Source organism: Fusarium coffeatum (assembly GCF_003316985.1).
Source record: "Fusarium coffeatum strain FIESC_28 chromosome Unknown BRIP53273_contig_55, whole genome shotgun sequence".
NCBI classification, from domain to species: Eukaryota; Fungi; Ascomycota; class Sordariomycetes; order Hypocreales; family Nectriaceae; genus Fusarium; species Fusarium coffeatum.
The window spans coordinates 62,534-86,109 of NW_022157852.1; the positions used below are offsets into that span (position 1 = coordinate 62,534).

General features: G+C 50.5%; 8 protein-coding genes across 8 annotated transcripts; 3 read left to right on the plus strand and 5 right to left on the minus strand.

Annotated features, from left to right (window-relative positions):
* Window positions 1-234: 234 nt before the first annotated feature.
* FIESC28_02546 (uncharacterized protein) lies at window positions 235-3,872 on the plus strand (the record flags this gene model as incomplete). Its single annotated transcript, XM_031156695.1, has 2 exons — window positions 235-2,656; window positions 2,707-3,872. The coding sequence occupies 2 exons, from the start codon at window positions 235-237 to the stop codon at window positions 3,870-3,872; spliced, it is 3,588 nt and encodes a 1,195-aa protein (XP_031019204.1).
* A 645-nt stretch (window positions 3,873-4,517) lies between these two features.
* Window positions 4,518-9,585, minus strand: FIESC28_02547 (uncharacterized protein; the record flags this gene model as incomplete). The annotated part of the gene is made up of 4 exons (XM_031156696.1): window positions 4,518-4,544; window positions 4,600-8,985; window positions 9,193-9,341; window positions 9,540-9,585. 4 exons carry the CDS (start codon window positions 9,583-9,585, stop codon window positions 4,518-4,520), a joined length of 4,608 nt encoding a protein of 1,535 aa, XP_031019205.1.
* A 2,055-nt stretch (window positions 9,586-11,640) lies between these two features.
* FIESC28_02548 (uncharacterized protein) lies at window positions 11,641-12,500 on the minus strand (the record flags this gene model as incomplete). Its single annotated transcript, XM_031156697.1, has 2 exons — window positions 11,641-12,378; window positions 12,459-12,500. 2 exons carry the CDS (start codon window positions 12,498-12,500, stop codon window positions 11,641-11,643), a joined length of 780 nt encoding a protein of 259 aa, XP_031019206.1.
* Window positions 12,501-13,508: 1,008 nt separating this feature from the next.
* FIESC28_02549 (uncharacterized protein) lies at window positions 13,509-14,414 on the plus strand (the record flags this gene model as incomplete). Its single annotated transcript, XM_031156698.1, has 2 exons — window positions 13,509-13,911; window positions 13,969-14,414. 2 exons carry the CDS (start codon window positions 13,509-13,511, stop codon window positions 14,412-14,414), a joined length of 849 nt encoding a protein of 282 aa, XP_031019207.1.
* Window positions 14,415-14,813: 399 nt separating this feature from the next.
* FIESC28_02550 (uncharacterized protein) lies at window positions 14,814-15,748 on the minus strand (the record flags this gene model as incomplete). Its single annotated transcript, XM_031156699.1, has 6 exons — window positions 14,814-14,869; window positions 14,920-15,198; window positions 15,298-15,427; window positions 15,478-15,566; window positions 15,625-15,650; window positions 15,702-15,748. The coding sequence occupies 6 exons, from the start codon at window positions 15,746-15,748 to the stop codon at window positions 14,814-14,816; spliced, it is 627 nt and encodes a 208-aa protein (XP_031019208.1).
* A 518-nt stretch (window positions 15,749-16,266) lies between these two features.
* On the plus strand, window positions 16,267-17,636 carry FIESC28_02551 (uncharacterized protein; the record flags this gene model as incomplete). The annotated part of the gene is made up of 2 exons (XM_031156700.1): window positions 16,267-16,421; window positions 16,472-17,636. The coding sequence occupies 2 exons, from the start codon at window positions 16,267-16,269 to the stop codon at window positions 17,634-17,636; spliced, it is 1,320 nt and encodes a 439-aa protein (XP_031019209.1).
* Window positions 17,637-17,921: 285 nt separating this feature from the next.
* On the minus strand, window positions 17,922-20,006 carry FIESC28_02552 (uncharacterized protein; the record flags this gene model as incomplete). Its single annotated transcript, XM_031156701.1, has 1 exon — window positions 17,922-20,006. One exon carries the CDS (start codon window positions 20,004-20,006, stop codon window positions 17,922-17,924), a length of 2,085 nt encoding a protein of 694 aa, XP_031019210.1.
* An 826-nt stretch (window positions 20,007-20,832) lies between these two features.
* On the minus strand, window positions 20,833-22,743 carry FIESC28_02553 (uncharacterized protein; the record flags this gene model as incomplete). Its single annotated transcript, XM_031156702.1, has 10 exons — window positions 20,833-20,875; window positions 20,919-21,386; window positions 21,436-21,667; window positions 21,716-21,785; window positions 21,835-21,920; window positions 21,977-22,019; window positions 22,077-22,221; window positions 22,292-22,341; window positions 22,410-22,487; window positions 22,558-22,743. 10 exons carry the CDS (start codon window positions 22,741-22,743, stop codon window positions 20,833-20,835), a joined length of 1,401 nt encoding a protein of 466 aa, XP_031019211.1.
* Window positions 22,744-23,576: the final 833 nt, after the last annotated feature.

Consider the following 23,576-nt stretch of genomic DNA (forward strand, 5'->3'; position numbering starts at 1 on the left):
CAGAGCCAACGCCTCGTTGAACTCAGAGTTTCAACCACGACGCCATCAACATCAACGTTTGTTTGTTTCTACGTTCCCGGCTGCTCGACTATTACGCGATTCGGATCTTTTCTCAAGCGGCAGTGGCCGTAGAGTTGCAAAGTATCCTTCGCTTGTGAGCTTCGGGATAGTTCAGCCAAGCTCGTATCGTCGCAAGCAACTACCCGTCAACCGCATTCCAGCCTCTCACTCACAATGGACCCGAATATGTCGCGCCCACCAGACTACAGCCTCCCGCCTTACGATGACGAGGACCTTCACCACACGCCTACCGGTTACAGTCCCGCTGCTGTGAGACTGTTGACATCCGAGGAACACTACGACCCTCAACCTCAGACGTATGTACAACCTTCATCCCCCAGCCAGAATCACAACCAGATTCACACTCCCTCTACACGCCCTATTTCTCCTATTTCTCCTGCCTCTGCTTCGCCTTCAAAGTCAACACCTTTTCCCCTCATGGCACCAGTAGAGGTTCCTCCCCCATTGTTCACTTCACCTTCGAATCTCAGCATGTCTTCAGAAGCAGGAGAACGGGCTCATAGGCCTGAACCTGATCGGCAAGATGAGACTCAAATAACAGTGCACAATGAGGAACAAGACCAGCCTTCACCCAATCCTCCTTCGTATTCACTCTCTGTGGCCGGATCCCAATCCCTCTTGCCAAACAGGCCAGTTGAGGGCGGCCCAGCTGCAAAGTTGCAGAACAAGAACAGAAACAGTATCCATGTCGCCTTCGCAGATTTACCTACGGATCTACCAGAGATTCCCGAGGGGATTAGCGAAAGACGTAGGGTCCACAAAGAACATCAACACCTTGGCTTAGATGCCAACCCAACTGTTCCTCCTCGCCCTATCAGCCGCTTGAAGAACGCAAACTCACATGACAAAATTCCCAGTATCCGAAGTCCTCGAAACCTCCACTATCAGCCGAGCGTTCGATCATCGAGATCTGGTTCCATCTTCGATGATGCCCCATCACTGGGGCCCCCGGGAGGAGGATCCTACATGTCCTATGACTCGCGTGGCTATGATGCTCAGGATTATGGCTCTCCTCAGCGGCCATGGACGCCCTCCTCTCGTATGTCTGACTTCACCAGATCCGATCTCTCGAGACCTCCACCAAACCACGACATGTACGAGCCTTCCGATTTGAACGGAAGCCCCAGACCTGGAACACCTTCATCGAGATACGGCGGAAGTCCACGGCGACCTCTTCCTCCTGCACCTCTTTTCCACAGCTCGAGACAACCTGTTCCACCATTTGCAGATGACGCGACTGTTTCTATCCCCTTGCACGATCCTATGGACGACGATGTCTTCGGACCTGAATCCGACCTGAGCGATGCCCGACCCCATCCGGTTGACCGCAGCTCCTACCTTTCTGCGGAGTCCCAAGACACTCTAAATGAAGGAGATCCCGACGATTGGGACAAGGTCGAGCACTATGGCCCTGCTCCAAGCGGTGCCCAGGAACGAAGAGGTGTTCGCGCTCCTCAAATGGCAAGGAAAGAGGTTCAGCTCATCAATGGTGAGCTGGTGTTGGAGTGTAAGATTCCGACAATTCTGTACAGTTTCTTGCCTCGACGTAGTGAGATCGAATTCACTCACATGCGTTATACCGCTGTCACTTGCGATCCCGATGATTTTGTCGAAAGAGGCTACACCCTACGACAAACCTTTGGCAAGACAGTTCGAGAAACCGAATTGTTCATCTGTGTTACCATGTACAACGAAGATGAGATCGGTTTCACTCGAACCATGCACGCCGTTATGAAGAACATCTCGCACTTCTGCTCCCGTACGCGCTCTCGTACTTGGGGTGAGACTGGATGGCAGAAAATCGTTGTCTGTATTGTTTCAGATGGTCGTGAAAAGATCAACCCTCGTACTCTGGACGCTCTCGCTGCTATGGGTGTCTATCAGCACGGTATCGCAAAGAACTTTGTCAACAACCGTGCTGTGCAGGCTCACGTTTACGAATACACCACTCAAGTCTCTCTCGACTCCGATCTCAAGTTCAAGGGTGCTGAGAAAGGAATTGTTCCTTGTCAGATGATTTTCTGTCTTAAGGAAAAGAACCAGCGTAAGCTCAACTCTCATCGTTGGTTCTTCAACGCCTTCGGCCAGGCTCTCAACCCTAACGTCTGCATCTTGCTTGATGTTGGTACTCGTCCTAGTGGTACTTCGCTCTACCATTTGTGGAAGGCTTTTGATACCGATTCCAACGTCGCTGGCGCATGTGGAGAGATCAAGGCTATGAAGGGCAAAATGGGTCTTAACCTACTCAACCCCCTTGTTGCCTCTCAGAACTTTGAGTACAAAATGTCCAACATTCTTGACAAGCCCCTCGAGTCTGTCTTCGGCTACATTACCGTCTTGCCTGGTGCTCTTAGTGCCTACCGATACCACGCGCTTCAGAACGACGAGACTGGCCATGGCCCTCTCAGTCAATACTTCAAGGGTGAGACTCTGCATGGACAACATGCCGATGTTTTCACTGCCAATATGTATCTTGCGGAAGATCGTATCCTTTGTTGGGAGTTGGTTGCTAAACGTGGCGAGAGATGGGTTCTCAAATATGTCAAGGGATGTACCGGTGAAACCGATGTGCCTGGTAAGTCAAGTTCTATAAGTCAGCCCAAACTCTTTCACTAATAAGACTAGATACTGTTCCCGAATTCATCTCCCAGCGTCGTCGATGGCTCAACGGTGCCTTCTTTGCTGCCGTTTACTCGCTCGTCCACTTCAAGCAGATTTGGTTCACAGACCATACCTTTGCTCGCAAGATCCTCTTGCACGTGGAGTTCTTGTACCAGTTCATCCAGCTCTTCTTCACTTTCTTCTCCCTGGCCAACTTTTACCTCACCTTCTACTTCGTTGCAGGTGGTTTAACAGATCCAAAAATCGATCCATTCGGACATAACATCGCTACCATCGTCTTCCACATCTTGCGGTACTCTTGTGTACTCCTTATATCGACCCAGTTTATCCTTTCTCTTGGTAATCGACCTCAAGGATCTAGGAAACTGTATCTTGCCAGTATGATCATCTACAGTATCATCATGCTTTACACGACGTTCGCAACATTCTACATCATTATTCGCCAACTCACATCCAAAGACGACGAGATAGCGATGGGCGAGAACGTATTTACGAACATGATTGTTTCCATTTTATCAACGATCGGCATGTACTTCGTCATGTCTATCTTGTATCTGGATCCTTGGCATATGATCACATCTTCCGCACAGTACTTCATCCTTCTTCCCAGCTATATTTGCACACTACAAGTATACGCCTTCTGCAATACTCACGATGTCACTTGGGGTACCAAGGGTGACAACGTCATGAAGACTGATCTTGGTGGTGCTGTGGGTAAGGGTGAGACTGTCGAGCTGGAGATGCCCAGCGAACAGCTCGATATCGACAGTGGATACGATGAAGCTCTGCGCAACCTCCGTGATCGCCTTGAAGTCCCCGAGCCTCCCCCAAGCGACTCTCAGCTGCAAGAAGATTACTACAAGAGTGTCCGAACCTATCTCGTTCTCACATGGATGATCGGTAACGGTATCCTCGGTATGGCTGTCTCTGAGATCTACAGTGCCCGTGGTATTGGCGACAACTACTACCTGCGCTTCCTTCTCTGGTCTGTCGCCGCCCTCGCCGTCTTCCGTGCCATCGGCTCCACAACTTTTGCCATCCTCAACGTGATCAACATGATAGTCGAAGGCCGAGTCCGTCTGACTCTCAAGGCTCCTCGATGGATGGGTGGCTTGAAGGAGAGAGTCAACGACAAGATGAGCAGTGTGGGGAGCAACCTACGCAGTTGATGTTCGCCATCATCTTCATATTTTGACTATCTGCGTTGTGCTTTTTTGTTATGCATTTAGAAAATGGGCATCTGCATTGGCGTAGGTTGGCGTATTGACACTATCCATCTGTATGGGAAATGATGGACTCTCAGCTATTAGTTGAGATCGTTACGATGTAGCAGATGAGTTTTTGAGAAAAGGAACATGATACCGGATATGACTGAGGAAACGAATGTTTTGAATGCAAGGTTCTGCTTTGATGGATACGAAGTAATTCACCCCTGGAGACGAAGTTTATGTACATAGTAGGAGGAATGTGTATACCCCTGATTAAATGATCGACTATTAGAATAATCAAAGCAAGATCTCAAACAAAACTATAATGTGTGGGCAAATGTGATGTCAAATCGAGATAATAAAATAAGTCTATGAAATTCAACAATCTAGATGATTCACGCAAAGACTTGCGAGTATTTCTACATGGAATAAAATGCGTTCCTATCAGTTGCGCCGGCCAAGTTAATACAACATCAAGCTATGCAAAAAAACAAGTAAAGCAATCAAAAGCAATGATATCAGTGCTTTTCTTCCCAACATTGATCCTTCATTCTTTCTTCCTTTCCGTTCCAATCCGTAATTTTCGTTTCAGTCTTTTTTGGTAATTTATTCATCCTCTTCTTCATCAGCGACCTGGTGGAGAGTTAGTATATGTCATATGGGATGTATAAGGTTTGTTAGGACTTACGTTGTCGTGGAAGTTTTGGCCGTCGGTGGTGGCGACGATGACGCCGGAACGGACACAGAAGTCACCAAAGCGCTCACCCTCGTTGCGCTCGAGAGCGTAGCGCTTAAGGAGAGGCTTCATGATGGCGAGGATCTCGTCCTCCTTGATGCTCTGGCGATATAGCTTGTTGAGGCGCTGGCCATGGTATCCACCACCCAGGTACATGTTGTAAGCACCGTATGCCTTACCGACGAAAGCAACCTCGGCCAGCCAGGGACGAGCGCAACCGTTGGGACAACCGGTCATACGCATGACGATCGAGTCCTGGCGGAGACCGTTCTCCTCGAGGCAGCCCTCGAGCTTGGAGATGAGAACGGGCAGGTATCGCTCAGACTCAGCCATGGCAAGACCACAGGTGGGGAAAGCGACACAGGCGGAGGAGCTGAGACGGAGGGCGGAGAACTGGACGTTGTCGAGCTTGTACTTCTTCATGAGCTCCTTGACGGCGTCGAGGTCCTCGTCGGCGACGTTGCTGAGAATGAGATGCTGGTTACCAGTGAGACGGAACTCAGCTTCGCCCTTGAGGGACTTGGCGATCTCACGCAGGCCAGCCTTCATCTGGAACTCGGGGGTATCCTCGATACGACCATTCTCGATGAAGAAGGTGAAGTGGTTAAGACCGTTCTCATCCTTCTGCCAGCCGAAAGTATCGACGTTGCTCTTGAACTCGAAAGGTCGCTCGTTCTCGAACTTCTTGCCCCAGAGTTCCTCGACCTTGCTGCGGAAGACAGGCACGGTCATGTCGTCAATGGTGTACTTGAGACGGGCGTGCTTTCGGTTCTTACGATCACCGTGGTCACGCTGGACGAGCATGATCTTCTCACAGACAGTGTGGACATCCTCTGTCTTACAGAAGCCGAACATACGACCGGTCTGAGGGTATGTCTTCTTGTTGTTGTGAGTAGCACCCATACCACCACCAGCAAGAACGTTGAAACCAGCGAGGTTACCGTCCTCACCCTTGATGGCGATCAGACCAATATCGTGAGCGTACACATCAGTGTCGTTGTGAGGAGGAATGGCGATGGTGATCTTGAACTTTCGGGGCAGGTAGGTAGGTCCGTAAAGGGGCTCGAAGTCCTGAACAGCGTCACCAGCAACCTGGGTCTTCTTGTTGTCGTCGTCGGTCAACCAGATCTCGTGGTAAGCACTGGTTGAGGGCAGGAGGTGGTCGCTGATGAGCTGGGAGCAAGCGAAAACCTGGCGGTGGTACTTGGACTGAGTAGGGAGCGAACTGCACATGACGTTACGGTTCACGTCACCACAAGCAGCAATGGTGGTCATGAGAGCGCGGTTGATAGCTTGCATAGCGGGCTTAAGCTTGCTCTTGACAACACCGTGGAACTGGAAGGTCTGTCGGGTGGTGAGCTTCATGGTCTCGTTACCAAGCTCGTTGGCAATGTCGTCCATCTGCACCCACTGCTTGGGAGTTGAGATACCACCAGGCAGACGGCATCGGATCATGAAGGAGTAGGCGGGCTCGAGACCCTGGGCCTTTCGCTCATCTCGGATATCACGGTCATCCTGCATGTATGTTCCGTGGAACTTGGTGAGCTGCTGGTCAGAGGCCGAGATAGCAAGAGTAGAGGGATCATTAAGACCCTCAACGATGGTACCACGGAGGTAGTTGGAGGCCAGCTTGATGTCCTCGTTGGTGATTGGCGGGGGCTCCTCGGGGAGGCCATCGACCTTGTCCACTCCAAGAGCGGTCCAGAGCTTAGGCTCCCACTCCTGGTAACCAGTCTGGAAGCTGTCGGGGTCCTGGTCGTCACCGAGACCAACGTCGATCAGGTGCTTACCACCGAGGTTGGTCAGGACACGGTCAAGATCCTTAGCGGGCTTGTTATAGTAGATCTTGTCCTCCTTTCGGGGCCAGTAGTGGCTGTCACCGAGACCGAAGATGGAGTAGTTGACAGCAGCAAGGTCAAGGTCGGTGTTGTCCTTGATAGCATCCCAGAAAGGCAGACCGTTCTGAGGGAACTCACCCTGACCAGCAGTAGAGGTAATGAAGACAATGTTCTCCTCAGTAGGGAGGTCCTCAAGGGGGTAGTCCTCCATAGCCAAGACACTGGTCTTCAGGCCACGGGCGCGACCACGGCTAGCCAATCGCTTGGCCAGGGTAGTAGCGTTGCCGTTATCGGAAGCATACAGAATGGTCAAGGGAGCACCCAGGAGACCCTCAAGAAGCTGGTTGTAAGCATCCTTGGCCTTTCGCTTTTGCTGAGCTCGAACCTCGCTTCCGAAGTCCTTGACAAGAGCAGCAGCGAACTTGGGTTCCTTGGCAGCCAACTGAGTAAGCTGGTTGTCACGGGCAAGGAACTTCTTGAGCTCCTGCTTGATGAGCTCGGAGTCCAGAGAGAAGTTGGGCTCGCCCTTCTTCTCGTTCTCGGGGTTCCATCGGTACAGAGGCCAGTATCCGGTATCGACGGCCTTCTTGGTCTCCTGAAGAACAGTAAGAGGAGAGTCAGACTCGCCGAAGTAGGGGAGGTAGGCGAGAACAACGGAGGGACCCTCAAACTTGTCAGCCTCGAGAAGGGCCTGGAGAACCTGGGTGTAGGAGCTGTAGACAGCGGTGGAAGCGACGTAAACGTTGCCGAAGTTCATGGCGTATAGGCCAATGTCCTTCTTGCGGCGGTTAGCATCAGCAACAGCTCGCTCCGAGTAAGGAGTGGAGTCGATGATGAGCATGTTAACGTTCTCGCCAGAGGCAAGGACGTGGTGAACACCAGAGTTACCCAGATCGTAGGACCAGGCATCAGATCCAGTCAGCCAGAGGGACTCCTTTCGGAAAAGACCCTTTGCAGAGAGAAGCTCAGCGGCCAGAGGAGAGCCGTCGGTCTCGAGTCTAGCGATGACATCGTCGGCAATCTCAGTCGATTTGGAGGTATCATCAGCGTTCATAGCCCATCGTGCCAACCAGCTCTTGGGAGCATCAGTAGTGAAGCTACCGTTGGTGGCAGCATCCTTGACCTGAGAAACAAACTGGCCACGGCGCTGCTTGCGAGCCAAAAGGGAACCGAATCCGAACTCAGGGCTGGCAGAGACAGTAGATGAGAGGCCAGTAGTAGAAGACTTGATAGCGTTGGCAACGTAAGCTCGCTGGCCGAAAAGCTGATCAAGGATCTTGGTGTAGGCAGTCTCGAGCTGAGGAGCCTGGAGATCGTAGCCGGTAGGCTCCTTCCAAGCTTCCTTCTTTCCAACCTCAAGGTTCTGGATGGGCTTCTCGGCAGTAAGGTTCTGGAGAACACCACGAAGAGCCTGGACGACAACGTCGAGGGCAATGTAGCCAAGCTGGTGGCCAACAATAGCCTCAACGCCACCAGGACCACTCTTCACGGAAGTCAAGACATCAATGAGGAGGGGACCCCACTTAGTAGTCTTGCGGTGGATCTGCTCCAACACAGCGATGCGCTTGACTGATCGAGGAATGGCCTCAACAAGTCTAGAGCCGAGCCAAGGTCGGTAGAGGCGAGGGGTAAGAATGGCCGTGTTGGCGAAGATCTCCTGTGAGTCGGCCTCATCGATTGCTTGAGCGAAAGCACCGGCATCAGAACCGAAGATGAAAAGACAGTTCTCGGCGTTAGGAGGGCCAGAGTACTCGAAAGCGCTGTACTCCCGGCCAACGGATGTCTTAAGCTGGGCCCAGATACGGCCAGCAGACTTGTAGATATCCTCAGAAGTAACCTGAGGAGGAGCAGACTCGACTGTGGTGGCAACCGATGAAGACGCAACAGGAGTGCTAGACTCACTGTCCTGGCTGGACTTGACTGAAGTTCCGGTTGAAGGAGCCTTGGAGGCGTTGGCGCTGGGAGGCACGGTAAGGTTGCCACTCTCAGCAGCACCGCTCACGACAGGCGTGTCGTGGTCTGAAGAGACGGCAATGTGGCCATCATCGGCGTAGATACCGTTGTGAGAAGAGGGAGCAGAGCCAGCCTGGTATCGGCGAACGCAGTCAATGTCGAGAACATCACGAACGACTGAAGCGTCCTCGACGGTAATAGGCTTGTCCTTTGCTGATGTGGAAGGAGCAAAGAAGTGAACAACACCCTTGCCAGTTCGGATAGCAAGAGCGTGAGCAGTCAAAGCCAAATCCTGGGCCTCCTGGAGGGTCTCGGACTGAACAAATGTGAATCCCGAGTTACGGATGGCGGTGATGACGGAGTAGTCGGGGAATGTTCGAGGCTGAAGAGAGACGTGAAGGACAACAGGGTAGTTGGCCAACTTGTATAGGTGTGACACGGATGGTAGGAGGATGTTGGATGTGGTGGTGACTGAGACGAGCTTGCCAGCTCGGATGGGGGTATATACTGAGAGAAGAGGATCGGTGTTGTGTCGGACGGGAACAACCTATATTGAATTGTTAGTTTTGTTCGATATTGAAGTTCAACCGCCCAATTGCTCCTGATCAATCCGTATGTAATTATTCATTGCTTCCATATACCCTTGCCCTCATTGACTTATAGATGGTAGTAGTTCTGAAAACCCTCAAAAAAGAGGCCGGAGATTTTTCGGAGAGCACTTGGGAGGGGTAATTTGCTGTGAATCAAAACTCACCTCAGGAACTGTATCAGCACTCTGAGCGACCAAGCTGCTGTCCTTGCGGCCTGCGTATCGGTTCAGGTGAGAGGAGAACTCGGAGTCGGTGCCAATGGCGGGCTGGACGGAGACAATAACATCGCTGGAGAGGTAGGCAATTCGAGCCACTGGGATTAAGGAATTAGCGATCCGATCGTATTGCGCAAACTCAATTTAGCGGTTATGAGATTGCTGTTCAGTCTGAGCCGTGATCTCGCCCGTTGCGCCGGTTGAGATCGACCGCTTTGCAGAATGACAGGTTATATCTCCAACTCATGCAGCATCCCAGTACCGCATCTGAAAATCCAACATGGGAATAAACTCACCGGCCTCCTCAGGAGTCTTGACCTGGTGCTGTGAAGCAGCGTCCATTATGTCCCTTCTTCGTCTTCGACTTCGTCTCGCGGGGTATTATGATCGAGCTTCGTGCTGTTCTATAATGAACAGAGCAGACAAGCTGCTTTCTCTTCCACAAGAAGTATAAGAGGGTGGAGGAGAGAAAGAGAGATGAAGAGAAAGGAAAGAAATCTCAATGACTAGAACTCGCTCAAAGCGGGATCCGGGGCCTTGAGTGGTTTTCTTCCTTTTCTATAGATGGATGGGTATTAGACAAAGGTTTCTTCCCTCTGGCTCAACGTCCAAAGAAAGGAAAAGAAGTTTGTAAACTGGAGCGAGCAGAAGAAAGACACGCCCTTTTGCCTTTCTGGTCTTACTTAGAAGAACGCCCCTCGTCTGGTCTCTTTTGGATAGGATAGGTCCGTAGTCCGGTCCCTCGGCTCGACTTGCGCTTTGCTCATTCGCACGTCTTATTCTTCTCCTCTCACTCGCCGATGGATTTTTTCCCTTCCCCGCGCCATTATTAGTTAGCAGCCTAGCGAAAAGGCAGCGAATTCCATCCAAACGCAGCAAAAATTGGCTTGTATGAATCCTCGCCCTCGATTGCGTGATCGATTAGCGGGATGCTATGCCCCGGACGGCGGGGCTCACTGCGTCCTGTCGACAGTTTGGGGTGTTACCTCAGGGTCGCGCCTTCCGCTGGAACCAGGGCCTGTGCACTGCTCCGCGACCACCGATAACGAATGAGGAGCTCTGGATTTGCTTCAAGATGTTCTTTAATTGGTAGAAACTGAATTAGATAATGGTTTCAACCAATAAACTTCACCCCGCGAACACCGGCATTGGGCAGGAGATACATACAGGGGTCCGCATCGAGAGGGATCCACCCCGAGTTCCTGCTGAGGCATGCTGTTGGGCCACCGACGGTCCGCGCAAGAATCACCAAAAATGATGAGAGATGCTGGCGTTGCAGCAGGTAACTCGAAACTGCATGACCTATTTTCTCCTCTTCTCCAAGACAAACCCCAGACAGTTTGCAATTCAGCAGGGATGGCTCCGACTACCGGCCGGTGCCCGTTTATTTTCTCTCCGTGTCCCAATGGAAATGGATCCTGGAGTCTATGAGTATACCATTTCGACATTCGCATCTAAGACGGCGAGAATTGGTAATCTGCCTACCCCGTTCACGATGCTTCCTCCGGGTGGCCCATCGGAAAGATAAGACTCATAAAAAAGCACAGACAAAGGGAGTCAAGTACGGAAGATCCCCCGTCGCCTTCTCCGTTGGCGGGAGTGTCCGAAGACGGAGGCTAATTGTACCTGTATTAAATGTTGAGCTTACTGATTGATTAACTGGTCGACTGTCATTGGCTGTTCCTTAAATGAATAGTCTTGCGATATCACTATGGAGATGGGAACTAGCACAATATTGTAAAGACACAAACATGGTAGAGTGATATTGTTTGTTCGGGTTGAATATCTACTAGAAGTATTATTGACTGCCATTGAGTGGCAGGTATTATCATTATGCCAAATTCCTATCCTGATGCACCAATCATGATCCAGATCCCTAGTATACAAGAGAACTCATTGCGTTCCAACGACCCACGATATCTCAACGTTCAATGACGAGATAGCATCATGTGCTCTCGCGTCTTTGGACTTGGACCGGGATCGTCCTATCACGCAATTTTGCTTTCCAACTTCTTGTCGGCTCATCCGCTCACACCATCCGCAGCCGCCGTTCAGAGGATCCACAGCATGCCGCGTTTTCGCCGCACAAGCCGCACTTCCTCCGCGCCGGCCGAGTTCATCGGCTTTGTGCCCGGTGTAAGCTTCTTTCTTGTTTCCATCTAGGCTTCCGTGCATCACCTGTCTCCGTAATAAAACTCCGTCTATCGCGTGTTGGTCCATTTATCATGAAAATGAATCGCAAAACATCAATAATCAATGATAGCTTGCACCGCAAAATGTAAAAGGGCAGCACCAGGCCAACCGGTCTGGCCGCCAGTACTCATGTTCCAGGTTTCCGTATATATCTTTCAGGATCATTCAACAGTCCGCGGCAGGTCCCACGTGTCAAACGATTTTCTAGACCTCGCCGGAGAGTGTACCCGCGGCGGCGGGCTTATTAGGTCCTCCCAGGCTGGGGGCCCATTCGTCAGACTCTCGGGTGTCCAACCAGTAAGCTCGGCCACATGAAACCATTAAACGGCCAAGGCGTCCCCGGCGGCCCTCGCCGTCAGGGAGATCCTCGGCGAAAGGACCCTCCTGATCATCAACGCCTGGTCCTTCTAGAATCATCAGCTGCATGTACTTCTGCAGCACCTGCTTTGCATAAGCCATGACGACGAAGCTGAAGTAGATGCGGATCAACGTCGCGCCAACAATCAGCAACATGCTCGCAGCCGTTTCCTGAGGAACGACCTTTCCATGCATGGCAGCCTCCTTGCGCAGACCCTGCATACCCTCAGCCACGAAATTTGGCAGATCCGTCTTCTTGGATTCGATCGTTTCGTTGAGTTGAGTAGAGAAGTACCAGTCTAGGCCGAAAGCCGCGGTGTACGCTCCGTTGATAACGGTATCGATGATGTAAAGCCAGGCGAGGGCCAGGCACTCAAAGGGGCTTTGTCGTCGAACATGAGGAGTGAGAATCGCAAGTCCAACCAGAACAGCAATGGAGTAGACGTAAGTCGAGAGTTGGAGGAGAGATAACTGATATCCAGTAAGGATGGCGAGAAGTCCGTATACACCGGTAATCTTGTTGAAGACGAGGGCCAAGGAAATAAGCTCAGTACCGGTCTGAAGGCTGGTGATACCGAAGAGGCTCTACAAACGGTTCTTGTTAGTATTTGATGACCACTTCACCCGCGTAGGACGAAATCGAGTCCAAGTCGCGTGCTCCTTACCTTGGGCCGGGGAACCCGGAGAGATCGAGTAAGTCGAGACATGGCGGCGCGTATTTGACAAAGAAGATGTTTCGTTTCCTGAGCCTTCGAAGTCTCGATCTGTTGATGGCCTTCGTGAGTTGATGATGAGGCTCAAAAGGAAACGCGCAGGAGAACGATGAAATTACAGGGACGGAATATGATGCAACCAGGGTCAGTATCCAAGAAGTTTGCGCCCGAGACTGCCGGTGTAATCTTAAATCACGTGTACTCCTTTAAGAAAAGTCATGCTGGGTGGAAGCTCGTCAGCCAATCATAATGCTTACTCATGCTTGCTTCATCTTGGAGTTCTGGGCATTGACAGCACCCATCACGTCACTGACTGCAACCCCAAATGCGCCTCAGCAGGGCTGTTCGATCTTCAAGCCATCAATGACACTCTAAGAAGCGCTTGTGCTTGCCTATCTTAGGAGACTGATGTTCTGCAAGAGAACAAGCCTGCAGGGTCTGTTGACGTTCTCCGGATCCCGTTTCGTTGGCCCGCTAATAGCAGTAAATTGTCGCACTTGATTCGCAAAACACGATAGGCCGGCCATCTTTCTGATCTGACAAGAGTTGAATTGGCTGAAAGAAGTCACTCACTCACATGTGATCGTTTTGTGCCTGCCCATTCGTGTCCTGATTGATACCCTGACATTCTGCTTGCCGTGTTGTTCTTCCAACTTTATTCACGGCCTACCCTTGGCAGAAGGGTTCGTCTGCTTTACCATGAAGTGGCTTACACATCTCTCCACCAGGAAGTCAACTACTCTGGTCGAGACCTTACCTTTCCCTCCTCCATCTTCTCTAAGGAACTTCAATACTAAAACACGAGTATCCCCCTCAACCTTCCCTTCTTCTCTTGTTGGCGCTAGAGGCTTTTCAACGCATTTACCCTATACTTCTCGAAATCTCCCCACACCTCGTCATTTGCACCGCGGGGTCCTGCACATCCCACTCAGTCTAATCCACATACGCAGCTGTAAACACAGCCAAGGTCTCAGCCTCAGCAACAGGTGCAGTTCAAGAGCCATGTCTTCAGCAGCAAACCTAGTCGAGTCGGCCAAAAAGTTGGCTGCCTATCAGGCAGTCAATGACCACCTCGATGCCTCTTACAAGTTTGTTGGAATTGGCTCTGGTAGCACCGTCGTCTACGTTGTGGACGCCATTGTCAGCAAGGGACCCGAGTTTTACAGTGGGATGACTTTTATCCCTACTGGAAGCCAGTCTAAGGGTCTCATTCGTGCTGCTGGTTTGAATCTTGTAAACTTGGATGAGAGGCCGATGGTCAATGGTCTTCCTGTTCCTCTTGACGTTGCCTTTGACGGCGCTGATGAGGTGGACGAGGATCTCAATCTTATCAAGGGTGGTGGTGCTTGTCTGTTCCAAGAGAAATTGGTTGCAATTGCTGCTAAAAAGTTCATTGCTGTAGCTGGTATGCACCAATTATTATCATCTTATGATGAATTTAGAACAAACCACTGACGCACAGCAGATTACCGAAAGCAATCTCCCAGGCTCTGTACCACATGGAAGACCATTCCTATCGAGGTTCTTCCGTTATCCGCACCTGACGTTTTGACCCGTCTTCGAGCCATGGGCTCTTCCAACCCTGCCATCCGTTCAGGCCTCCCTGCCAAAGCTGGAGAATGTGTAACAGACAACGGCATGTGGCTGATTGACGCGCCATTCTCCCCCTTGCTTCTCCTCAAGGATATCAATTCCGAGACCGAGGGTCGCGGAAAAGATGGTGCCTGGGAAGTCAGCGCTCTTGCCGAGGAATTGGTCCGCACGCCTGGTATTGTTGAAATTGGTCTTTTCCACGGCTTCAATGGCAACGAAGCTGTCGAGCTGGGCAAGAAATACCAAGCGCAAAAGCCCATTGCGGCCTATTTCGGTCTCGCCAATGGCGAAGTGCAAGTACAGAACGCCGCCTAAATCCAGATTAAGAGGGAATGTTTGTGGTAAATAAAATAACAACTTTTGGGATACCACAATTGGCCAGCAGAAGACAAAAGTACACTGTCGCAAAAGACGATTGGGTCGTCGCATGTTCAGAGATTTTGGAATGTCACCCCTGATTTAGATCGAGCGGTAGTTTAGAAGCGAAATGATTGACCAGCCTTAAACCAGTCGAACCAAGGCATTAAAGTGTCTTATTTAACGATCGCAGGCTCGTAGCTGGTTGTATTATACAAGCTCCCGCACTAAAATCCGCACGCTATGCTTGATATCCTGTCAAATGCGCAACATAGCAAATGTTCTTTCGCGTTTCGAGCAAGGCTTGCGTTTTCCCAGATACTCCTGTACTCCATTTCTGATCCGGCGTATGGGTATTTAGCACGCGCATCCCTCTTGTGATTGCTGCGTGTTGTTCGTCTTGACGTCGATCACTAAGACGATGTGTTAGCTGATAATTAAGTCTCGCGAGCGATGTGCTTACTCTGGTTTGAAGCTTGCGCCGCCGCGTCGCTTCCCTCCATACCGGGTAGAGCCTGTGCTATCCTCTTGAACAGGTTCTTGACGTTATGACCAAGCTTTGCGCTTGTCTCGACAAACATCAGGTTGTTCTTCTTGGCCTCCTCCTCGCCCTGCTGTGTGGTGACCTCTCGCTTGTCGTTCAAATCCGTCTTGTTTCCAACTAGCACAATAATAACATCGTTTCCTCGTTCGGCTCGTACATCGTCAATCCACTTCTTGGTGTTTTGGAAAGACTTAGCGTCTGTAAGTAAAGAAGTGCAGTGTTAGCACGATTCATGCATAGCCACGATTGGAGGCGAGGGGGTTGATAGGTGGTGGGGTCAGCCCAAAGGGCACGTACTGGAGATATCGTAAACAACGACGGCTACACTTGAATCACGGATATATGAGGGAATCAGACTTCGGAATCGTTCTTGTCCAGCGGTATCCCATAGCTGCAATCGCACGGTTCGGTCTTCGAGGTACATGGTCTAAGTGTCGTGTTAGTCTTGCGCCTAGACTCGGTTATGACGGTGCTGACCTTGGAGAGGAAATCAATGCCAATCGTCGCTTGGTACATGTTGTCGAAAGAGTCGTACATGAATCGTGTAATCAAAGAGGTCTTGCCGACTATTGGAATTGTTGTTAGTGATGGATCGTAGGGGTCCGTAATCGGTCATGGACGTACCGCTCTGCTCTCCTAGAAACACCAACCTATTAAGCCATTAGCAAATGAGATATAAATACAGCTATTGGTATACAAACTTGAATTTCTTCAAGGGGTTGTTGTAAGAGCCGCCAGCCTGCGCCATGTTTGCGGTTGTGTTGTCTTGTTCGGTGTCTCTTGCAAGGACGGTGTATGGGACAGCTGTCAAAGCTAAGAGATATATGTCACTGGGAGGGATACAATCTTGTCGTTGCTATCAGAAGAGGAACCTGGCCTTGGCGACACAGAAAAAGATAAAAGAACGGTGCAGCCTTGAGAGTGGCAACTGGATTGTATAGGGATAAAGGCTAATTACCAGTTGGAATCTGGAGAAAGGAGCGTCTAGATCCTAGATTCGGCAGGAGCGTATGAGATGGAGGCCACCCTGAACAAGTTCAAGGAAGGTGCACGTGCCGATAAGAGCATATCTCCGTTTCCTGAACGGCGTCCCCAACAAGTCAAGCGTGACTCTCTCCGTATTTACTGGACGCAGCGGGTCGAGACTTTTCGGCCCCACTAAAAAATTAAGAAATCGGTCCCCCACCAATTTTATCGACAAGCAGCATTTTCGTTCTTCATTATCGACAATACCAGGAATCCTTTTTTGGTAAAGGACTCGCAAATATGCCTGTGTTAGAATCCAAGAATGCCGGCAATGGTGCTGCGCCAAAGCAACATAGTCAGCCTTCGCGAAAGGGCAAGAAGGCGTGGAGAAAAAATGTTGATGTTACAGACGTCCAGGAGGGTCTTGAAGAATTGAACAAGGAGATTATTCAAGGGTAAGATGGTATTCTGTCGCGCTTTAAATCTCTAGCTAATACGTCAATAGCGGTGTCATCAAGGAGCGACCTTCGGAACAACTCTTCTCGCTCGATGTCAAGGGCGATGCTGCTCTCGAAAAGAAGTTCAACAAGCACATCAAGAAGGGCCTCAAGGCCGACGAGATTATCAATGCTCGATCGCCGGTTCCCGCTGTCTCTATGCGCAAGCGACCAGGCGACAAGACAACCGACGGAATCCTCCCCGCGAAGCGCCACAAAGCCGGTTGGGTTACTCACAAGGAGCTCTCTCGACTAAAGCGAGTTGCCGACGGCCAACATGACAACACTGTCCAAGTACAGGATGCTACCTACGATATCTGGGATATGCCCGCTGCGCCCAAGGAGAAGGAGGTCGACAACTTCCTGGCCGAGGAGGTCAAGCCCAAGGTGCCGAAGTCGATGAAGAAGGAGCCCCTATCTCTACTCGAGAGTGGAAAACAGATCCCTGCTGTTCTTAAGCCTGGTGGCGCATACAGTTATAACCCTGATTTCACGGACTACAGTGAGCGTCTAGAAGAGGAGAAGGAGAAAGCTCGTGAGGCCGAGAAGCAACGTCTCGAACAGGAAGAGCGAGAGCGAGAGAAGCAAGAGGCTGCCGCCCGATCAGCAGCTGAAGCAGAGGCCGCCGAGGCTCGCGCCAATCTTTCAGAGTGGGAGGAAGATTCTGAATGGGAAGGACTCCAGAGTGGTGCCGAGGACAGCAAGCCATCCGTTAAGCGCCCGCAGAGAAAGACGCAAACTCAGCGCAACCGCATTAAGCGTCGCAAGGAGGAAGAGCAGCTTCTAAAGCACAAGGCTGCCATCAAGGCACAGCGCCGCCAAGAGCAGCGCATCAGGGAGATTGCTGAGGAGATTGAGGAAAGGGAGCGCAACAAGGCCCTGGTTTCCAAAGATGACGACGCAACCGACCCCATCGACGAACTCCGCGAGGAAAAGTTGCGACGCAAGCAGCTTGGCAAGTACAAGCTTCCTCAGCACGATCTTGAGCTCGTCCTTCCAGACGAGCTGGAGGATTCACTGCGACGACTGAAGCCTGAGGGCAACTTGCTTCGAGACAGATACCGAAGCCTGCTGGTGCGCGGAAAGGTCGAGAGCAGGAGACACATTCCCTTCCACAAGCAGGCCAAGGGCAAGTACACGGAGAAGTGGACATACAAGGACTTCAAGATATAATAGACGATAGACCGGCGTCCGGGAGATTTAGCGAGAAAATAATATTGCGACTTTTTGCTACAAATATTGGACCCAGAACGCACCGTGAGCAACTCCCCTGACTGAATCCAGACATATGGCTCCCACATCGCAGATTCATGTCTAGCAACATAATCTTTTGCAACGCATCTAATACCTCCATACTAAGCTCCAACGCCACATAATCTAGAAAGGCAGCATATTAATCGTATCGTAAGGCAAGAAAATATTTCAAAAGCTCATAAGATCTGTTCCTGTTAGTAATGTTCACGGAGAGGGGAGGGGAAGATACGAACCACGTCCAAAAAGACCTCGCTTGGTCCAATCCATAGCCATCAAGAGGCGTGTTCGCAGACTCACGCTCTGCGCAAAATAGACAGATCGCCAAGCATAGACGGCCCAGAGGCCACCGGCTATGCTTCGACCTTCGCCCAAGTCAAAAATAGCAGAGTTACCAACATAAGCAAGACTGCCGAGATGCTTGTACTCGAAGGCCTTGTAGACGGCCGCATCAACGTCACCATCGCGGATGTCGTTGGCGTCCAGACCCTCATGCAGGCGTGACATGCGGTTGAACTTGCGAGCGAGATACTGCCCTTGCTGGTGAGCGCGCTGAGCGGTTGCGGGCAAGGATGTGAGCTTGTTGTCGACGTTACGGAGGAGCTGTGTCAACTCGTCGAAATCAAGGGTGCCGGACTTGTCCTTATCGAACTCCTTAAACAACCTATCAACTCGCTTAAGGTGACCGACAGCCTGTGGGAATCGCTTTTTGACATCATCAGCAACACTGCGCCAGTCGGCGAAGCTAAGCTGCAGGGTTTCGGGGTCCTTGCCTCGCTTCCAGGCTAGGGAGCGAAGGAAAGTGACGACGTGGTCGGCGACGTTGTTCTGAACGGTGGAGCAATCACCAATGGCGTAGACATCACCCATAGGCGAACCGTTGAGACGGAGGTGAGTATCGGTCTCGAGAGCATGTCGGTTTGTCTGACTCTTGCCCAGCTTGGCAGCCAGGGTTTGACAGAACTGAGTCTGCGAAACACCAGTAGACCAGAGACAGAACCCAATAGGGAGCTCCTTAGTAACGGTCTTACCACCTTCTTGCTTCTGTGTGAAGATGATCTTATCGGGAAGAACCTCCTTCACACGAGAGTTGGTCTGGACATCAACCTGATCCCGAGCAAATCGGTCCTCGGCATATCGTGAAACAGTTTCGTCGTAAGTGTTGAGGATATGGCTGCGGCTCTGAATAAGATGAACGGATATCTCGTTTCGTAGAAGGCGGGGGAAATGTCGTGTAAGGTCCTCGTTCAGGAGATCGAAGAGCTCTGCGGCAAACTCAACGCCAGTAGGACCACCGCCACTGACACAGAATGAGAGCAAGCGCTTGCGCTCCTCATTAGGGCAGGTAGGCAGATTAGCCAACTCGAAGTTCTGAATAACCTGGTTTCGGATCTTGCGCGCATCGTTGATATCCTTGAGGAAGAAAGCATTCTCTAGACCCTTGACACCGTGGGGGTTGGTGGTAGAACCAACAGCAATAACAAGCTTATCGTAAGGCACATAGAATCTGATATCTTTTCCGTTTGCGTCGGTCTGGGACACCTCCACCATCTTGTGCGAAAAGTCTACATCTTCAGCTCTGGCACGAATGAAGTGGCCATTGACACGGGCGAGAATTCTTCGAATAGGCTCAACCAGCGATCGCAACTCGAGAGTGCCAACTGTTGCAGAGGGAAGCATGGGGGTGAAAAGGAAGTAGTTGGTTGGCGAAATAACTGTGACATGGTAGTCGTCTGGGTTCAATTCTTTGAGCATCGCAACACCACCCCATCCACCGCCAAGAATAACCAGTCTTGGCTTGTCCTTTAGACGGCGGTGCTCTTCTGTGTCGTCGTCGTCGATGTATACTTCGGCAATTGGTAGGTTCTTGCTACCTCCACTGCGAGGTTGTAGGGCAATCTTTGAAACATCGATATCGCTCTGGTTGGGATGCTCGAAATATGTAGACGCATCATAGATGAAAAAACCAACGACACCAACGCCAATGGCGGATATCGAAATTCCAACCCAAGCAGCTGCACGATAGCAGAAGTTAACAAGTCGTGACTTTCCTTGGGGCAGTGGTTTTCCGGACAGGTTGCGCACGAAGAATTGGGAGGGGAGCTGGCGGGCTGTTCGGCTGGTTACTGCGGAACCTTTGGTGATCGAAGGAGAAGCGCCTGTGAGCTTGACGAAGCTTCGCGATTGCGACGGACGAGGAGATAGAGATGGTTTAATGCGAAGAGAGCTGTTAATGACTCTACTTTGACCAGCGCGAGCCAGTCGCGCGGCCATCATGGAAGATACAGGCATGATTTATGCCCAAGCTGGAATTATTCGTTGGGAAGGAAAGATAGAGAGCGTTTGGACGCTTGGTTCATGAGACGATGGAAACAGATGAGAGAGAAAGCACTCAATGGAGTGTGCAAGATGGTAAAGAGAAAAGAGAGAAAGGAAAATCAGTGTCTTTTGGTTTCGATGAATATTACTATGGTATTGTGTAATGCATTCAATGGATCTTCCCGTTTACGGAGCTGTTCAACCAGGGATAGCGTGGGCTGGCAGCTGAAAGTCCAGGTACTGTACTGTGGTGTACCTCCACGATTGTTCAGCTACGTCATGGTTAGAGCTGTCGCTCATCACAAAGCCAGTTCTTGGCGATCCATCCATGGCAATCGATCCATGATACGCTAATTACTCCACTGAAGAATACCACTTTAAACATCAATATTTCACTCTTTTTTCTCGTCATTAATAAACATGATCACAAAGAGAATTCATACAATACTAATTGGCATTTCAATTATTGGGTTACCTGTTCATCCGGATAACTCGGCTGCCGCTTCGGCCGACATTGCGTCAAGTAATAAATAGTATCACCGAGTGGATTCTTTTTTCCAAGCTCTGCTGTTAGCTGCGGCACTGCCATTTCTGTCCCATGGATCCTTGTTATCAATCGATTACTGATGAGATGACAGATGGTGGATCTCGGGACATGATAACTGACGTAGCAACTGTTATCCATTTATTTCTTATGCTTTACGTATATTCTGGCAATTTAGCCATCGGCCTTTCCACTACAGACTTCCCCGTCAATACTGACTCAATCTAGGGTAGTGACTATGTTGTGGTATGTTCCTCATGCCTTGCCTTTGAGCTCTTTCGTTGTGGAAAGATATATACTATACTATTCATGTAACAGTACTAGACTAGCAACGGAAATACCTCTTCTCTACCCATCGTTCCTGTTGGTAGTCGAGCATATTGCATACCACCACAGTAATCTCCGGGAATACAGATGTCAATCTGTGAAGACCGACCTTGCCTGCCGAGTATGTCGCCAAGACGATGCGATCCTGCTGCACACCGTGGTCGACCAAGACCTGCACCGCCATCAAGGCAGCACCACCGGTAGCCATTTGGGTGTCGAGCAACAAGACGCTCTCTTGGCTTGCGATATCATCGGGCAATCGCAAGTAGTGAAGTTCCGGCTCTCCCGTTGAGTAATCAGACTGAATGAGAAGTCGGCCTGTTCGGCAGTCCGGAATTGTCTTTCGTAGTGCCGGCTCGAATGCTGATCCTCCTCGGAGTACGATAACGGCGCAGACTTCGCCTGTTGACACGAGACCCTTGTATTCGTATCCTTGGGGTGTAACGATCTTCTTGGCCTCGAAGTGGGCGTTGTTAAGAGCCCTTTACTACGTTAGTAATTGCCCAGTTTCACGTTTCATCGGTTTCTTACTGTTCGATGATCAGGCTAGCCAGTCTATCAAAGTAGAAAATAAAGTCCTCAGGGTCCGTGTCGATATCCTGGAGGATGGTGTTCATAAACTTGAGTTGCCGTGTGTCGTTCAAAACCACAACCCGATCAGACAGAGGCGAATCCTTACTTGCGACCTCAAGTCTGGACAGGGCCTCTCGGTGATGTCTCGACTTTTCGAACAGCTTCTTCTCGACAAACTGAACCATCATATCTACAAAAGTAAGCCATGGGACACCTTAAAATCAAGGACAATACTCACCAAGGGCAACTCTGTTCTCGATACCTCTCGGCACGATCAAGTCGGCCACCTTACGCTGTGGCTCAACAAACTGGGAAGTTTTTAGCGAAATGCTGACATTTCTGAGGCGGCAGATGTACCTTTTCAAAGTTGGGCTTGACAAAGCCGAACCATTGCTTGATGATACCCTCGATATCTCGACCACGTTCTCGTACATCACGCACAACTATCATGATTGATCAGCGATCTTTTCATGTCAACCGCAATAGATCTAGAACTTACGTCTTCGTGATAAACATGTGTCGGCATCAGCTTCACAGTAGATCTTATCAATGGTCAGAGCCAGACCACCTTACAAGGATTTGCAGCAGCTTGAACTTACACCCATGTCAAGCAACTCAATTACTCGGGGGTCATATAGAGCAAAGATACCCTCTAGGACAAGTACGTGAGGTGAGTAGATGGATGTTGTATGTTCCAGTCGTGCGTGCTTCGCAAAAGAATAGACGGGGATCTCAGCTCGCCTTCTGTGAGTATGATGAGACGTCAGTTGAGTTTCTTGGTGCCGCGGACAGAGCTGTTGGCAGCTAGACGTACCCAGCTTTGAGATCCCTTAGCTTCTCAACCAGAACATCGAAGTCGATGGCCTATATAAGCAGACCATCAGTTACTGCCCCAAGATTTCATATCTTCACATGCAAGACAAAAAGCATACATCAGGAGAGTCAAAGTCATATTCATTGGCAAAAGCCAGCTTAGACTGCGCGGGAGTCAAGGTCTTATAGAAAGAGTCCTAGACATATAATAAGCATATTGTTTAACATATAGAGTTTTCAAGGGTTTCATGCCATGGACAAAATAACGACCCAGGGTAGGTTCAGCTTCTTGACGATAGCCTGGGACAAGGTCGACTTGCCCGAACCAGAGCTACCCGCGACACCGATAATGCTGACATCGGCCCAAGGAGGTGAATAGTAGGCTCGCTTCTGAACCGTGACATGACTTTCAAGTCCGCCGCCATTGGTTTCAGGGATTGGAGAGGCGGACATTGCGGTGGGCTAGTTCTCGATGAGGTCACCGTCACCCTGACTTTGGCTGTGAAGTTAAAAAAGTAGAGAGGCTTTGGATAAACAAAGGGCCGATGGACGGTTCGACAGCAGAAGAGCTACAAAAACTCTCCTCTCTCCGAAAACTAGCCCTGCAATGTCCACGAGCTGTATGGGCAGTGCAGCGTCTTCAAACTTCGATTTTGAGGGTTTGGTTCTCGCCCGTTCTTTGGTGGAGCAGCCTGAGCACGGCCCTGTCGCGTGTGTGATCCACAGAGGGCCAGCAAGAAGCGGGAACAGAGACAGGACAGAGCTTCAGTGAAATGCTCGAGGTCGAGGATGAGTAGTTGTTGGTGCAGCTGTTGACGATATATAAAACAAGTAAGTGGATAGAGATATATAGATAAAGTTGGCGGTAAATCAAGAGTGAAAGAGGGATGATCAGCTAAGCTCAAGCAGGCCCTGCTCTCGGTTTTGACGATCGACCTGACCTGTTCAGGGTTCTCCTCATATCTGGCTGGTATCTGTCGAAAGACGGCGATGGCCGAAGGCGCATTGCATTCTCCGCACGATCCAAAGTGCTACTGCACAAGAGTCAAGAGATAAGCTAGGTCTAGTCCTGTCCTGCTCTACCGTGTCCGTAGCCATCACGCCTCTAGCTCAATGTCATGGTGACCTCTGTTGAAGGCAGCGTGGCTTGGCTCCAGACATTCGCCCTGTCTGGGTTACGGTACCATGACCATGACAACGTGTGTTTTGATTGCAACCTGGTAGCTTTATCGGTATTTCTCTGGCTATTGAGTTGAGAACTGTCACATCTAGGTTGTCATGAGGGT